Source organism: Antedon bifida, chromosome 1, assembly GCF_963402885.1.
Source record: "Antedon bifida chromosome 1, ecAntBifi1.1, whole genome shotgun sequence".
NCBI lineage: Eukaryota > Metazoa > Echinodermata > Crinoidea > Comatulida > Antedonidae > Antedon > Antedon bifida.
In genome coordinates this window covers 11578561-11593511 of record NC_136226.1, presented here as the reverse complement: position 1 = coordinate 11593511, position 14951 = coordinate 11578561, and the positions used below count along the sequence as shown (strand labels likewise).

General features: G+C 32.1%; 2 protein-coding genes and 2 long non-coding RNA genes across 4 annotated transcripts in view; all 4 read left to right on the top strand.

Moving 5' to 3' along the window:
* LOC144842220 (uncharacterized) overlaps window positions 1–14951 on the top strand; it is a 61791-nt gene that overhangs the window by 23066 nt on the left and 23774 nt on the right. The gene's annotated exons all lie outside the window — the stretch shown is intronic.
* LOC144842112 (uncharacterized) overlaps window positions 1–14951 on the top strand; it is a 54703-nt gene that overhangs the window by 26630 nt on the left and 13122 nt on the right. The window lies entirely within an intron of this gene.
* On the top strand, window positions 4212–5626 carry LOC144835947 (uncharacterized). Its single transcript, XR_013611131.1, has 4 exons — window positions 4212–4281; window positions 4721–4804; window positions 4904–4954; window positions 5063–5626. It is a non-coding gene; the product is annotated as an uncharacterized LOC144835947 (long non-coding RNA).
* LOC144851965 (uncharacterized) lies at window positions 5874–7224 on the top strand. Its single transcript, XM_078709643.1, has 5 exons — window positions 5874–5937; window positions 6161–6229; window positions 6461–6565; window positions 6723–6812; window positions 7194–7224. The coding sequence occupies exons 1-5, from the start codon at window positions 5874–5876 to the stop codon at window positions 7208–7210; spliced, it is 345 nt and encodes a 114-aa protein (XP_078565769.1). The 3' UTR covers window positions 7211–7224.

The following is a 14951-nucleotide window of genomic DNA, read 5'->3' as shown; positions in this document are numbered from 1 at the left end:
ACCGAGAACTGACCGTTAGTTCGTAATTAATTATTATTATAATAATAATCAATTTAGGCCATACAGTCAGTGCCAGACAATTAGTTGTCGCGCAATATTTTGTAAAACGGTTGGTGAATGTAATTATTTACGGTAAAACTGTAAACCTAATATTTAATGGATATTTTACATGTAAGCCTCTACATCGATTGACAGTGGTTGAAATGATTATGATAACCACAGGCCATAATCAATTGTCAGACAGGCAGAAGAAATTGTTCTTCATTGCTTTTATCTAAGTATTAAAATAGACTCTAATACACTGATTTTTTTCGTTTTACAGCTAAATTTTATGCGAACAGAGCAGATGCTTATAGGGTTAAACAATAAACAGCTTGAAAAAGACGGTATGGAAATAATACACACTAAGTTGTGTACAAATCACTCGCACTTTCCGGGTGTAAAATTCCTTTTAAATCAGAATATTTGTTATAATAGGCCCTAATAGTGTTTTATTTAAAAAAAAACAAATCAGACCTATATAAAAGTACCATCACGTGGAATAGCTGCCAAATTACATGTCGACTTACAAAAGCGGCAAAACAGGAGGATGAGGATGGAGCACTGTAAATAAGGTAGAAACATCGAGGAGCTCAACATCAAATGGCATGGAACTACCGCAGCAAATCGCGTTGGGATGTCAAACATAACTCAAATAAAATTCTAAATTTCTAGAATGATATAAAATGGTACATTGGACTACGGTATGTAAAGGATGCGTCGCGTTGTTCATGGTTTAATTTATTGTTAGTGCAATACCGGTACGTTTTTCATAGACTTGAGATTACAATTGGTGACGCTGATCAATTATACAAATTCATTGTTTTCGATAGGTTTTATTTATTCGAATTTTAACACAAATGCATACATATTTTATTTTCTAACCTTTCTAACCTATAACCGTTAGTGTTAATATATTAAAAGGTATGCTTAATGAGATATATTAAAACACAGATTACATTGGGTCACATTTTAGTGGAATTGCATAACGGTACAACATATCTATATATTGTCGACAAGGTAAGTAATTTTTTTTTAAATTCATATCTATATTTACATTTTTTTTTAAAGTTACACATTTTATTCACAATTCATAATTACATTTACAATATTTAATAGTATACCAACAAGCGAGTGCTTGTCAGTTTGGTAACCATTTAAATGCATTTAAATGTAATGTACATACATGCCAGACAACATTCAACAAAAATTTATGTACAAAAAAACGTCGCCCACGACCGTTTAGCACCTCCGGTGGGGCACTCTCGTTTGGGGAAAAGAGGGAAATTCCGATCTACTTTAATAGTGACGCACATAAGCGCGACCAACAATCTAAGTGACCACCACAGGTTAGGTATAAAAGGACATGAGACTGTTTGTCCCTCGGAGGAACTATACTGATTATGAGCGACTCAGTAGGCCTATAATATGCATAATATTTATGTTTATTTTCCCACTTTTTTTTAGTATGTACTCAATATCATTTCCTTAGTTTCTTTTTTTAACAGAGTATTGGAATTTTAATTCATTGGTTTTATAGAGCGCGTTCCAAATATTTGGTCCGTGAATGGATCTAGTCTGGAGAATGGTATGCACATTTTCGTTGAAATTCTGAGGGGTTTTTGCGCGTTCACTTTTTTTTACTTTGATCAAGGAATTCACACAATTAGGGAGGGGGTAATTGTCGAAGATGATATTGAGTCATGAAACATATTGCATGTAACTTATTTTTAACGGTTGGAGATAAACTGTTTGTATACAGTACAGAAAATTTCATTTGTGTACTTTAAAAATAATGTCTTATATTCACATTTCTTAGATTTCTCTCTGCGATGTTTCGATTGTCAACTATTCTAATATTCATATTTTTGTATGTAAACGTCGAATTATCTGGCGCACGTAAGCATATCGTAATTTCTTTACAAATGATTTACAGGTATTAAAGAGCTGTCAACTTCTTATATTCAGGGACAATTTGCAAACATTTCAAGATAAGTTACAGATTACAATTACAGATTATTTTTCCTCCATGGTCTGACTGAAGGTGCACCAGTGCGTCAGAGGCGGATCCAAAGATTTTTTGTAAACGGAGAGCGCATATATAGCCTAGGCCTAATAATAGTCTGTCGAAAATACAAATAAAAAGTGGTTTGATAACGTCGTTTTAGGTTTCCTTGAAAATTAAATTTGTCAAATCTTACCAATTATACAAATATTTAGTTAATTTGTATTTGGATCGATGTAAATTAGTGTATTTCACATTTAATCTTATCTTTGTTACGACCCATGTTGGAATGATGACATGTGTTAGTTCAAAGATGGACAAGTTGAATGTACGGCTATAAGTAAGAATTTATTTACAATGATTAGGCTATCTTAGATTAATCGTCTAAAGTTTGGTATGCATTTCTTGTCTCAAGTCGTCGTTCTGATTAATGTGATACTAAGGCCTCTTACCCCATTAATATTCACCATTGCTGACAGAAGACAAGTTACAAACGATACATTGATATTTTTGTAATACAGAGCCATGTCCTCCCCATTCCAATACATGTGAGACGTCGGAAGTATGTTACATGTCGAATGGAATTGTCGTATGTGAACCTGTTACCAGTGTGTATATTGGTAAGTCGTCGTTCATATACCCAGGGAGGAGTGATATACCTATGAGTTTGATAACTTTTTGGGTTAATGAGCTGTTTATAAGCTACCTTTTTCATATTTAATTTCATTTTAATACAAACAATATGTTTCAATTCCAAATTTACAAACATTAACAGAAATTGAAAGATTCTATTAACCTAAATGCTATGTGTAATTACATAACAATTAGTGAGTAATGTAATTTTTAAAAAGGAAAATTGAAAATTGTCATTGAGTTGATGATAATGCACTCGCAGAGTATTTCACTGGTTTTGTTTTTATTACAGATTCATTTAATCGCAACATACACGACGTTAACAGGGCTAACGGATAATAAAACAGACGTTGTGAATAAGAAGTTATGAAATATGTCATAAGTTTAAGATATTTAGTAGGCCTACATAGCCTAAGTTGTGCACATCCCTCACATTTCCCGGATAGTAGGGACTAATACCGTAGCAAATCGGGATTTCAAGCAGAACTCACTGATTTTAATTACTGACATATAAATAATATATAATAAATCTAATAAAATAACAATATCAAAACTATATGTCATGGTTTTTCTTTCTTAAATTTCTATTAGCTCTCATCATCATCATCATCATAAACGATTATTACAAAATACGACTTGAAAACCTGAGTCAACTTAATTGTTTGAACTGCGTACTACAGAGGCACTCTTGTTTTTTAAAATATGTTTTTTTAATTACCTACAATCGAATTAAAGTGGGAAGCGCAAACATCATCGAGAAATTGATTGTCAGCATATCCTGTTTAGAGTCACCCTCTATAAAGAAGATTAAACTAAAAGTAAAAGAAAAAAAAAGAACGGGATGTAATTTATTTGGCGTTTCATTATTCTCATTGTAAAACAGATGTATGTATATTTTTATTGCTAATATTTCTATTATAACAGTTAATATTAATATATTTAAACTTATGCGTGATGAGATAATAAATACCAGTTTACATGGTCCACACCTTTTAGTCTACGGAGAGCTCGCGTAACGATACAGATTACCGACTAAGGTGAGTAAACATTCTATTCAGATCTAATTAACAGTTTACATATTTACATTATTCCATGTTTTCAATATTGTTGTATTTGTGATCCATATTGTCATCATACTTAACTTTTAAAATATTTGTTTTTCTTTACTTACTCCTATTAATATAGACTTCTTTCTGCAAGATATTTCGATTGTCAATTATTTTTAACTTTTAAAATATTTGTTTTTCTTCACTTACTCCTCTTAATATAGACTTTTTTCAGCAAGATGTTTCGATTGTCAATTATTCATAACTTTTAAAATATTTTTTTTTCTTCACTTACTCCTCTTAATATAGACTTCTTTCTTCAAGATGTTTCGATTGTCAATTATTCTTAACTTTTAAAATATTTGTTTTTCTTCACTTACTCCTCTTAATATAGACTTCTTTCTGCAAGATGTTTCGATTGTCAATTATTCATAACTTTTAAAATATTTGTTTTTCTTCACTTACTCCTCTTAATATAGACTTTTTTCTGCAAGATGTTTCGATTGTCAATTATTCTATTCATGTTTTTGTATGTAACCGTCGAGTTGTCTAGCGCAGGTTAGTGAGACCGATACCTAATTTTAGTCCAATGAATATTATTATCTTTTTTAAATTTAATATGTGCACTATCCTAAATGTCTACTAATTCCATGACATTCTCAGGATGTTATACACAGTTGACGACGTATCACAATTAGTGGCTCTGTAGCCATTCATTATACTAAATACCTAAGTTTTGCCAATTGCATTTGGATTGATGAAATTGTATTTCACATTTACTTTTCTTTTAAAACCATTTTGGAGTGACCATGGAATAACATACAGTATTGAAACTTTACTATAGTCGTAGATCTCGAATAATGCGATGTTTTATGATGCATTTTAATTACAATTGTAACCCACGATTAGTCTACAGTAACAAGGATATAAAGACACACAGTTTTGATATTTCAATATTATGCTTTATTAATGCTGATTTTATCTTTTTTATTCGCAGACGATCCATGTCATCCCAATCCATGTAAAGAAAACGGAATATGTGCATTCGCTGGATATATTACATGTATTTATTTTCCGGTCGGTAAGTTGTCAAAGTTGTTCCACATTTACGATATGTTGCTAATGGAATATTCTAGTTCTAAATTCATTGATGTTGATTTCATCTTTTTGTTAATCGCAGAACCAGAACCTGAGCCAATACGTGAGGCGGAAGAAGAACCGAGAACTGCCCGTTAGTATGTAATTAATTATTATGATAATGATCAATTTAGGCCATTGTCATTGATTTGATGATAACGCACTGATATCAAGTGTTACACTGATTTTTTTTTTATTACAGCTTCATTTAATCGCAACATACACGACGTTAACAGGGCTAACGGATAATAAAACAGACGTTGTGAATAAGAAGTTATGAAATATGTCATAAGTTTAAGATATTTAGTAGGCCTACATAGACAGTTGTGAACATCACTCGCATTTCCCGGATGTAGGAACTACAGTATTACCGTACCGTAGCCAATCGGATTGGGATTTTAAGCAGAAATCACTGATTCTAATTTCTGACATATTGACCTGGTCTAATACAATAACAAGATCAATACTATGTGGTTTTTCTTTTTTAAATTTCTATTAGCTCTATTATTCATCATAAACGATTATTACAAAATAATACATTTTGAAAACCTGAGTCAACTTAACAGTTTAAACTGTGTCCTACAGTTCGTAATTAACTATTATGATAATGCTTAATTTAGGCCAAAATACTAAATACATTTTTAAAAAGTCAAGAAGAACTAGTGTAATTAATTTGAAAAGCGTTGTAATATTCTCATTGTAAAACAGATGCATGTATGTATTGCTAATCTTTCTATTATAACAGTTAGTGTTAATATATTTAAACTTATGCGTGATGAGATAATAAAATACCAGTTTATGTTCCACACCTTTTAGTCTACGTAGAGCTTACACAACGATACAAATTACCTGCATTAACGATTAAGGTGAGTAAACATTCTTTTCAGATCTAATTAACACTATACATATTTCCATTACTTAATGTTTTCAATATTGTTGTATTTGTGATCCATATTGTCATCATATTTGTTTTTCTTCACTTACTCCTCTTAATATAGACTTCTTTATGCAAGATGTTTCGATTGTCAATTATTCTATTCATGTTTTTGTATGTAACCGTCGAGTTGTCTAGCGCAGGTTAGTGAGAGTTACATTTAAATCGTATTCTGGCAATTTAGACATAATCTACCAAAAGCTGAGCTTCAGTCAAGATGATTTACTGATATTATTATACCTATATATTTGGCCTACCTGGTCCAACTACTGTATAAACCGAAGGTTTGGTATAATAATAATAATATTAATTTGTATTTGGATCAAGTAATATTTCACATTTTAAATTATACCTTTGTATCTCTAGCCAATCCATGTGATTACAGTGCATGTGGAGGTACCATGTGTCTGTCTGAAGATGGAAAAGCTAAATGTAGTAAGTCTTTACAATGATTAATCGTGTAGTCATATCTTGTAACCCATCCGCGGCCGGCCGTAAACGCACTACGTCAATTTTTCTTTTTCGACCTTGATGGGAGCAAACATTGCTTTTCGCTAATCATGTAGGGGCCTAATAAAGGATGAACCAGCATTAATCATATCTTTGATTATCTTGTTAATAAAAGTTCTGTTATTATGATTTTTATCTATGTTTTATTCTTATTAGTCGACAATCCATGTGATGGGGACGGTTGTATTGAATTAAGAGGGGGCTCAGGAGTATGTCTGTTCATAAATGATAGAACTCGATGTCAATCGATTATGCCTGATGGTAAGTCGTTATAATGGTAATGAATAGGCCTATCTAATAATATAGCCACCATCAATAGTCCCCTCGTCAATGACAGGAGACACAGATTGTCGCACTCTTATAACGTTGATATTTTTTGGATAGTTCTAGCTTAATTGTGCCGACTTTTTTTTCATAGGAGTTCCATGTAAGAAAGACCCATGTGGGCAAATGTGTTATTGTTGTTATTACGAAGTTACTAGATCTTATATCTGTCGGGCACTTGGAAGTAAGTTGTTCATATGATTGAGATATTGATTTAGGCAACCATCACGGACTCGATAATTTTGTTTCATTGATTTTAGCCATCATAAAGTGGAACATCTCCATTAAGGGACAGGGAACATTTTATGGTTGTCATGTCACAAAACACTAACACCAACAACAATTCAGGGGACATTCCTCATTAAGGGTGCAGTTTTTTAGTCCCAAAGATAAGTCTATTTACCCGTGGCGACTGCATAAAATAGTCTAATAAGCTTTTAAAGGTAAGTTCAGCAACCTGAGTGGCATCGAGTTTATTGGTGGATGATAGATTGAAACTTGTAGAAAGAGTTATCTGTAGCATATGGACTGCCAAGTGAATACATTGATTCGGTTCTTATTACAGTGTTTGCCGGACCATAACAGGGCTGATGGATCATAACAATAGACGATGCTAAGAAGTAGAAAATAGATTATTATTTAGCATGTTGGCTTAAGTTTTCCGGATGTAATTTTTGGCTTCAATTTTTGGCCAAATAATTTGCTTTATAACATTGATTAAATGTAATTTAGATACATGGATGTCTACAATAAAAATGTCTCAAATAAAACTCTTTTATTATTTTCACTAGACCCCGTCTAATATGCCTAGAATAAAAAGAATGTGTACATGCCGCCTAAAATCGAGAACTGGTGATACTTTATAATTCTTTCATTCATATTGAAAGAGATTGGTTGAGAGGGTTGGTTTGGACAATATATAGGGCGCCCCCTGTATGTAAAGTATCGCATTCGTATCTTAAACGTACAATATGGCTGAAGCTAATTTTGCTTCAAGATTAATAAATAAGCACAAAGCCACTCTGTTGAATGAACTTGATGTATCCTAATACCTTCATTAGTACATCAAGGTGTTTTTTCTAAAGCTGAACAGACAGAAATACAGGGTGGAAAGACAACTATCGATTGTACAGACATATTCCTGCGATTACTTTCGCAAAAAAAGCACAGGTGTTCTAAAAACATTTTGTTCGTCCCTCGAAACACATTACCCTCACAACAGAATTCGTGGTAGATTGTTCAGGTAAGTAAGTACTTACTTCGGAATCACTATTATGAACATAAGTATTTGACGTATATTTGATTTATTACTCATCATATCTTTTAAACCACTTTTTTTCGTATTCACCTATTTGAATCAATATTAACTTTTTTCGATGAAGAGACCGAAACGATTATTTTGACAACAAATGGAGGAGGCTAGCACATAGTTGCTTGATCTCAGAGTCCCGACTCTCATCAGTATTTGGTAAAGGGTGGCGTATGATTTAAAAAGTAGGCGGCCTAAAGAAATAAAGAAACAGTTCTTCAATTATCGATTGAATGTATTGAAGAGCTTAAATTGAAGCAGCTGAAGAAAAATGAATAAGCAATTTGAGAACCTTGTTATGTTTGTGTTATTTAACAATTCTTATTCATAAAAATGTATAGATAGATCATTATTATAGAGTCTAGAGTGGAAGGCGCTGCTGAGGCTTTACACCTAGATTAGTTAGTAGTAGGTGAGAGTGTAATAGATGTAACCAACCCCAATAAATCTAAAGGGTCAAAGTTTTGGCCTCGTCAGATCTCCGGTCAGATCAGGAAGTTTCGGTCCACTTTTGGACAGACTACTCCATCCATGTCCATTTCACTCGGGATTTTACTACAGGATCGTAGGTTCAGGGTGGTAAATGATAAATTTGAAGTTTTCAAGTACTTTAGTGTGTGCCGTAAATATTACGTCAGATGTACAAGACTTGATTGAGGTGTATACAAACTGATGACATGAAACTACTGTCAGGCGGGGGCTAAACAGGCTTTAGCACCCACTAAAATTTAACAGCAATGTCTTTTTAAAATAAATTAATGACTTTTTTATCCTGCAACCTGACAGATCATTTTTATCATTTATAAAATATTTAACTCTCCTCCCTCCCCCTAATCTATAATGATGGATCCTCCACTGACTGTCCAATTCTGTCTACCCTACTTGACTCATGTATGGTTTAAAAGAGGTCAAATAATCGGATGGTAGACTGACTATGAATTTGCTCATAGAGGGTAGTTCTATAAAATTCCAAAAGGATAATACGCTGCCTGGCAATCCTAATCTATTATAATTCATTCCAAATAATACTCCCTCCAAATCGTTGTCGCCTTGACTGTCGTCGTCATCATCATATCATAATACAGTTTTTCGTTTCTCCGTCACCATCGCGTTACTCGATTCTCTGGACTGTATCTCCACATAATGCTTTAATTTGTCCAGTATCGTAAGCATCTATATATAAATTGGTAGAAGATATGGCCTATGATGGTGTCTTCATTAACAAAAATGATTTGAATATGAAAGAGTAAATATAAAGTTTTACATACCTGATAAAAGGACAGGTGTATGACAGGTGTATGTTAATAAATGTGTCTTTAACTGCGATTGATGCGTCGTTGCAGTGTTGTCATGAAACACTCTAAAACAATTAATTATTCAAAATTATTCAGTTTAAACTTTATTTCATAATCACATTTGTATTTGTTACGGCGTTCAAAAACAGTCAAAAAATAAACATGTTTGTCAAAGGTGCATAATAATTATCATGTAAGGCCTATAATTATCATAAATATTGAATAGTTTGTTATATGTTAATATGACCATCTGTTTTATTGACAAAATAGGCATATGGTGAACTGTTTAAAAGTTCTTTTTATTATCTATATATGAATTTGAAAAACAATGTTCAATTTTGCTAATGCTTATATGATTATTATCTCATTATAAATCAATTTTTGTTTATACATTGGGCTGTTCGAAAAGTTACCCAATGCAAAATATGCACATTCACGTCCCTCCCATAATTATGTTCACTCCACATTTACATAAAACGAGGAGACAGCTAATATTAGTTAAAGGGCTTTTATGTTGGATCACACATTTTCTTTTCACTGCAAGATTATACGTTGTCGTAGTCAACAGCATATCAGTTTAGTTACCTGAAGTTTCGTTTTGTCTGGAAACAAATTGTTTGAATACTTGATTTTAAAGTTAATGGTCTTGAATATAATCATTGACATGTCTATAGCATATACGTTTAGTTACCTGAAGTTTCTTTTTGTGGGACAAACCCACAAAAGACAAGTAGTGAGAATTGTTTTTATTTTATTTACCCACCGTTATCCAATCAATGTCTTTTGTTATATGTTTTAATTGTTTTTCGAAAGGTCAAATGCATGTATATTTATTTCTACTCATAACCGATAAAAATTCAGCCTAATGAGACAATAAAACATATGTTTTGAGATTATGTACGTAACAGTACACTTCTCTCAGGTAATCATTCTAATAATTTCTAAAATCTATCAATATTTGCCCTATTGGGAATATTTGATAATACTTCATCTCATTTGTATTGCATGTTGTGCCTGTATCTTGTAAGGTTACTAAGAAGGAGAAACATGTGAAACGCAGTATAATATTACCAAATTTTCCTATAATAGGCAAATCTAGACACAGTACAGAGAATCGGTTGAGATCTTCATTATATTTAGTTATTTTTAAACAATTATAAATATATTGTTTTCAAAAGAACACTATTTTTGTATTACTTTTTGTGTACATTATTTTGAACTTTTACATTTTGTTTTTCTTCACTTAGTGACTACTCATTATTAGTGTTAGATTTCTTTCTGCAAGATGCTTCGATTGTCAATTATTCTATTCATGTTTTTTAGTGTAACCGTCTAGTTGTCTAGCGCAGGTTAGTGAGAGACCGATACCTACGTTAATCTAACTTTTCTTTCAAAACCCTGTTGGAGTTACCATCCAAGGAGTACCGTAACATAACGAAACGTTAATGTAGTCGTATATCTATAATGTTGTCGTAACTCACGATTAGTCTGCATGAGTAACAGAGAAATACACACGGGTTTAGATATTTCGAAATTATGCTTTATTAATGCTGATTTTATCTTTTTTGATCCATGTGCTGATTCAAATTCATGTAAAGAAAACGAAACATGTTATCCCTATGGTAAAAAGGCTAAACGTATTCGTATTCCGGTCGATAAGTTATCGTTATCACTATTAATAGAGGACAAAGTTGTCCCAAACTTACGATAATTCATTGATGTTGATTTCATGTTTTAGTTAATCGCAGAACAAGAACCTGAGCCAATACGTGAGGCGGAAGAAGAAAAGATAACTGACAGTTAGTTCATAATTAATTGTTATAATAATGATCAATTTAGGCCATACAGTCAGTACCAAACAAGCCTGCAGATAATAGTTGTTGCGCATATTTAGTAAAATGGTTGCTGGATGTAATTTTTTACGGTCGAAAAACTGAACTTAATAATCATTTAGACCTACTCTAACTTTTCTTCTGATCAAAATCATGTTGGAATGGAGAAATAACTTATTTTTCCATGGGACATATTGAAACGTTAATGTAATTTATTATTAGTGCAATACCGTAACGTTTTTCAATTATGCAAATTCATTGTCTTTCGATAGGTTTTATTCATTCAAATGTTAACACAAATGCATGCATATTTTATTTTCTAACCTTTCTAACATATAACCGTTAGTATTAATATATTAAAATGTATGCTTAATGAGATATATTAAAACACAGATTACATTGGGCCACATTTTAGTGGAGTTGCATAACGGTACAACAAATCTATATATTGTCGACAAGGTAAGTAATTTTTTAAAAATTCATATCTATATTTAGATAACTTTATTCCATTTTTTTTAAAGCTACACATTTATTCACAATTCACAATTACATTTACAATATTTATAGTATCAGTTTGGTAACCATTTAAATGTACGGTACATTCATGCCATTGCCAACATTAAAAAAAATGATGTACAAAAAAACAAAAACAACATAGGTCGCCCACGACCGTTTAGCACCTCCCTGTGGGGAAAAGAGGGAAATTCACATCTACTTTAATAGTGACGCACATAAGCGCGACCACAATCTAAGTGACCACCACAGGTTAGGCATAAAAGGACACGAGACTGTTTGTTCCCCGGAGGCACTATACCGATTATGAGCGACTCAGTAGGCCTATAATATGCATAATATTTATGTTTATTTTTCCACCTTTTTTTTAGTATGTACTCAATATCATTTCTTTAGTTTCTTTTTTTAACAGAGTATTGGGATTTTAATTCATTGGTTTTATAGAGCGCGTTCCAAATATTTGGTCCGTAAATGAATATGGATCTATGACTTTATTACAAGTCTGGAGAATGGTATGCACATTTTCGTTGAAATTCTGAGGGGTTTTTTTTGCGCGTTCACTTTTTTTTACTTTGATCAAGGATTTCACACAATTAAGGAGGGGGTAATTGTCGAAGATGATATTGAGTCATGAAACATATTGCATGTAACTTATTGTTAACGGTTGGAGATAAACTGTTTGTATACACTACAGACAATTTCATTTGTGTACTTTAAAAATAATGTCTTATATTCACATTTCTTAGATTTCTCTCTGCGATGTTTCGATTGTCAACTATTCTAATATTCATGTTTTTGCATGTAAACATCGAATTATCTGGCGCATGTATATAAGTAAGCATATCGTAATTTCTTTTAAAATGACTGTATTTAGGCCTACAGGTATTAAAGAGTTGTCAACTTCTTATATTTTGGGATAATTTGCAAAAATTACAAGAAAAGTTACAGAATAAAATTACAGATTATTTTTCCTACATGGTCTGACTGAAGGTGCACCAGTGCGTCAGAGGCGGATCCAGAGATTGTTTGTAAACGTAGAGCGCATATATAGCCTAGGCCTAATATTAGTCTGTCGAAAATAGAAATAAAAAGTGGTTTGATAACGTCGTTTTAGGTTTTCTTGAAAATTAAATTTGTCAAATCTTACCAATTATACAAATATTTAGTTAATTTGTATTTGGATCGATGTAAATTAGTGTATTTCACATTTAATCTTGTTACGACCCATGTTGGAATGATGACATGTGTTAGTTCAAAGATGGACAATTTGAATGTACGACTACAATTAAGAATATATTTACAATGATTAGGCTATCTTAGATTAATCGAATTTCTTGTCCCAAGTCGTCGTTCTGATTAATGTGATACTAAGGTATTGATATTTACCATTGCTGATATAAGACAAAGTTACAAACGATACCTTGATATATTTGTATTACTATATACAGTGCGATGTCCTTCCCATTCCAATACATGTGAGACGTCGGAAGTATGCTACATGTTATTGAATGGAAGTGCCGTATGTGTTACCAGTACGTATATTGGTAAGTCCTTGGCGAGGATTATTGTTAAGGTTGACGAAATCGCCGCGACCCTGCGAAACCACAATAAATGGCCCGAGACATTTTTGCATGTCCATTTTTAAATTTGTTGTCAGGGATTAATATATTTCGTGTAACAATGACTACATTATAACTATAAACACTTACCTTGGTTATTAATTATTAGTAAGTAATATAACCGTAATTACAATACGTCTATACATCATTCACTTACTGATTTACTCGGCGCTAGTGTAATGCTAATACACAGTTGAATAAAACGTCATTGATATTCAAGTCCCTTTGCAATTTGTTTACGATACGGTAATTGCTACCAGTTCAGTGACGAAACGGTGACAATGATGATGACGACAATGACAGAAAATAGACAATTTATTATTTAAGGAATACTGATGACAAGGGCGCGGATCCGTTTTGATTATTGGGGATCTGTACCAGGATTTTAAGAAAAACCTATGGTTGTTATAAGTGTGTGCGTTTGTCGCCGAATGGGTTAAGGGGGATCATCTAATAATGATCTAAAAAAGTAGGAGGTACACCTCCCCCGCGGTATCTGTGCCAGTGACGAGTGATAGTAAATATGTTAGACCAAATTTACATTTGATTTTGTATATTAGTGTTTTTGAATGTCTTCTCAAAATCGTTCATATACCCAGGGAAGAGTGATATACCTATGAATGTGATAACTTTTGGGGGGGTTAATGAGCTGTTTATAGGCTACTTTTTTTATATTTAATTTCATTTTAATACAAACAATATGTTTCAATTCAAAATTTACAAACATTAACAGAAATTTAAAGACTCTATAAACCTAAATGTTATGTGTAATTACAGAACATTTAGTGAGTAATTTAATTTTTTTAAAGGAAAATCAGTGTCATTGAGTTGATGATAATGCAATCGCAAAGTATTACACTGGTTTTGTTTTTATTACAGATTCATTGAATCTAACAGAGCTAACGGATAACGGTGTGAATAAGAAGTTAGGAAACAGTTCATAAGTTTAAGATATTTAGTAGGCCTACATAGACTACTTTGTGCACATCACTCACATTTCCCGTATAGTAGGGACTAATATACCGTAGCAAATCGGGATTTAATTACTGACATATAAATAATATATAATAAATCTAATAAAATAACGATATCAAAACTATATTTCGTTTTTATTTCTTCAATGTCTGTTAGTTCTATCATCATCATCATCGTAAACGAATATTAAAAAATACGACTTAAGTCAACTTAATTGTTTGAACTGTGTACTACATAGTCACTCTTGTTTTTTAAAATATATTTTTTTTTAAATTGCCTACAATCGAATTAAAGTGGGGGAAGCGCAAACATCATCGATAAATTGATTGTCAGCATATGCTGATTAGAGCAATCCTCTCTATAAAGGTAAAAAAGGTCGAGAAGAACTGGTATGTAACTTATTTAGCGTTTTATTATTCTAATTGTAAAACAGATGTATATGTATGCGTATGTATATTTGTATTGCTAATATTTCTATTATAAGCGTTAGTGTTAATATATTTAAACTTATGCGTGATGAGATAATAAAATACCAGTTTACATGTCCACACCTTTTAGTCTACGGAGAGCTTGCGTAACGATACAAATTACCTGTATTAACGATTAAGGTGAGTAAACATTCTATTCAGATCTAATTAACAGTTTACATATTTACATTATTTCATGTTTTCAATATTGTTGTATTTGTGATCTATATTGTCATCATTCTTAACTTTTAAAATATTTGTTTTTCTTCACTTACCGTACTCCTCTTAATATAGACTTCTTTCTGCAAGATGT